Here is a 1,463-nt window from a genome sequence, read left to right on the forward strand (position 1 = left end):
CACACACACACACACACACACACACACACACACACACACACACACACAAGTATGTATTCCTGCATTTATGACCCTCTGTGAGTCTCGAATGCTGCCATCATGTGCATGTGTGTTTGCACTTTGCGTGTATGTGTGTGTGTAAGGTCCTGCTATATTACAGCTGGCTGATGTAAAAGTGAAGCAATGAGATCACTCATAAGGAGAGGCGGGGTGCTATAAAAGCTCAAATGAAGCATTGATAATGCGCAGAAACTGGACAGGTGAAGCAGACGATGTCACTCWGTGAATTTAGGGATTTTCTGAAGAAACAACTCTTGAAAAGTCTTTAAGGAGAACTTCTCAAAAGCTGTCGTGGAGATAAATAGATCCAAACTGAGCGGAGTCTCAAAAACAAATCAGTTTTTGATACTTTTTAAAGTTCACAAACAACTTTTTTAACTGCAGGAGTTGCTGCTGCCAGAGGCTGTTGAAGCATCAGTTTTGAAAATGTGTTCAGGAGGCTTTGCGAAATGTCTGGGCATTACCCTGCTGCCTCTGTCGATTCTGTGCGTGCTGTGCAACATCCTGCTCTTCTTCCCTGGAGGACACGTTGTGGAAAGTGATCAGATCACAAAACAGGTCTGGTTCTTTGGGGGCATTCTGGGATCAGGAGTGTTGGTAAGTTTTGGCRAACATGACCGTAAATCTTACTGATGAGCATAATTTAAAAAATATATCTAACATGAAGGACTTTCATTTGCTGTGGTTTATGATAGTCAAGAATGATGCTTTTGTTTAACTATGGAAATGAATRAAACTTTGTATTTGAGACATGTAAAAAACTTACATTGTGATCAACACCATTCAATCACATAAATTAACCCATTTTTATCTAATATGTGTAGTTTTATTAACCATGTTTTAAAAAATATTGTGACAGCATTTGCAAGGAAAAAAAGACAATTCTGCAAAAAAACAATTGCTCAGCGATGCTGCATGKTTCTGTGACTGTAGCTAATGTTTCCACCAGTTGCTCAGTTTTTCCATGTGTTTGTGAACTCGGGGTGTGTTTGGGTGGCAGATGATCTTCCCAGCTCTGGTCTTCCTGGGCCTGAAGAACAACGATTGCTGCGGCTGCTGTGGAAATGAAAGCTGTGGGCGGAGGTTTGCGGTGAGGAGATATTAACATTCCCAATGCTTCACATTGATACAGTTACAAAAGTTGCTTTTGAGTTGAATTTAGGATCAAAAAATCCACAGAAAATATTATGTTCTTGGACGTTTTGAACACTCAAGTTGATCTGACAGTTGATTGTGATGATTTTATGATGATATGATTAGTTCTGAGGCTTCAACAGGGATTTCTTTTAGGATGTTGACCATTAAAAGACAAATTGTTGATATTATTGTTTTTTACTTCATTCCATTCTTGTAATGCATTACAGTGGCGTCACTAGGCCTATTTTAGGGGGGCTGTATATATA

At 39.4% G+C, this 1,463-nt stretch overlaps 1 protein-coding gene across 1 annotated transcript in view; it reads left to right on the forward strand.

Moving 5' to 3' along the window:
• Positions 1 to 94: 94 nt before the first annotated feature.
• Positions 95 to 1,463, forward strand: part of tm4sf4 (transmembrane 4 L six family member 4) — a 5,947-nt gene continuing 4,578 nt past the window's right edge. Inside the window, exons 1-2 of the mRNA XM_014021828.1 lie at positions 95 to 657; positions 1,061 to 1,150. Of these exons, the coding sequence (XP_013877282.1) occupies positions 487 to 657; positions 1,061 to 1,150 (261 nt within the window). The 5' untranslated portion in view covers positions 95 to 486. The remainder of the gene's footprint in view (positions 658 to 1,060; positions 1,151 to 1,463) is intronic.

The sequence above is a fragment of the Austrofundulus limnaeus genome, unplaced genomic scaffold (genome assembly GCF_001266775.1).
Source record: "Austrofundulus limnaeus strain Quisiro unplaced genomic scaffold, Austrofundulus_limnaeus-1.0 Scaffold307, whole genome shotgun sequence".
Classification (NCBI taxonomy): Eukaryota; Metazoa; Chordata; class Actinopteri; order Cyprinodontiformes; family Rivulidae; genus Austrofundulus; species Austrofundulus limnaeus.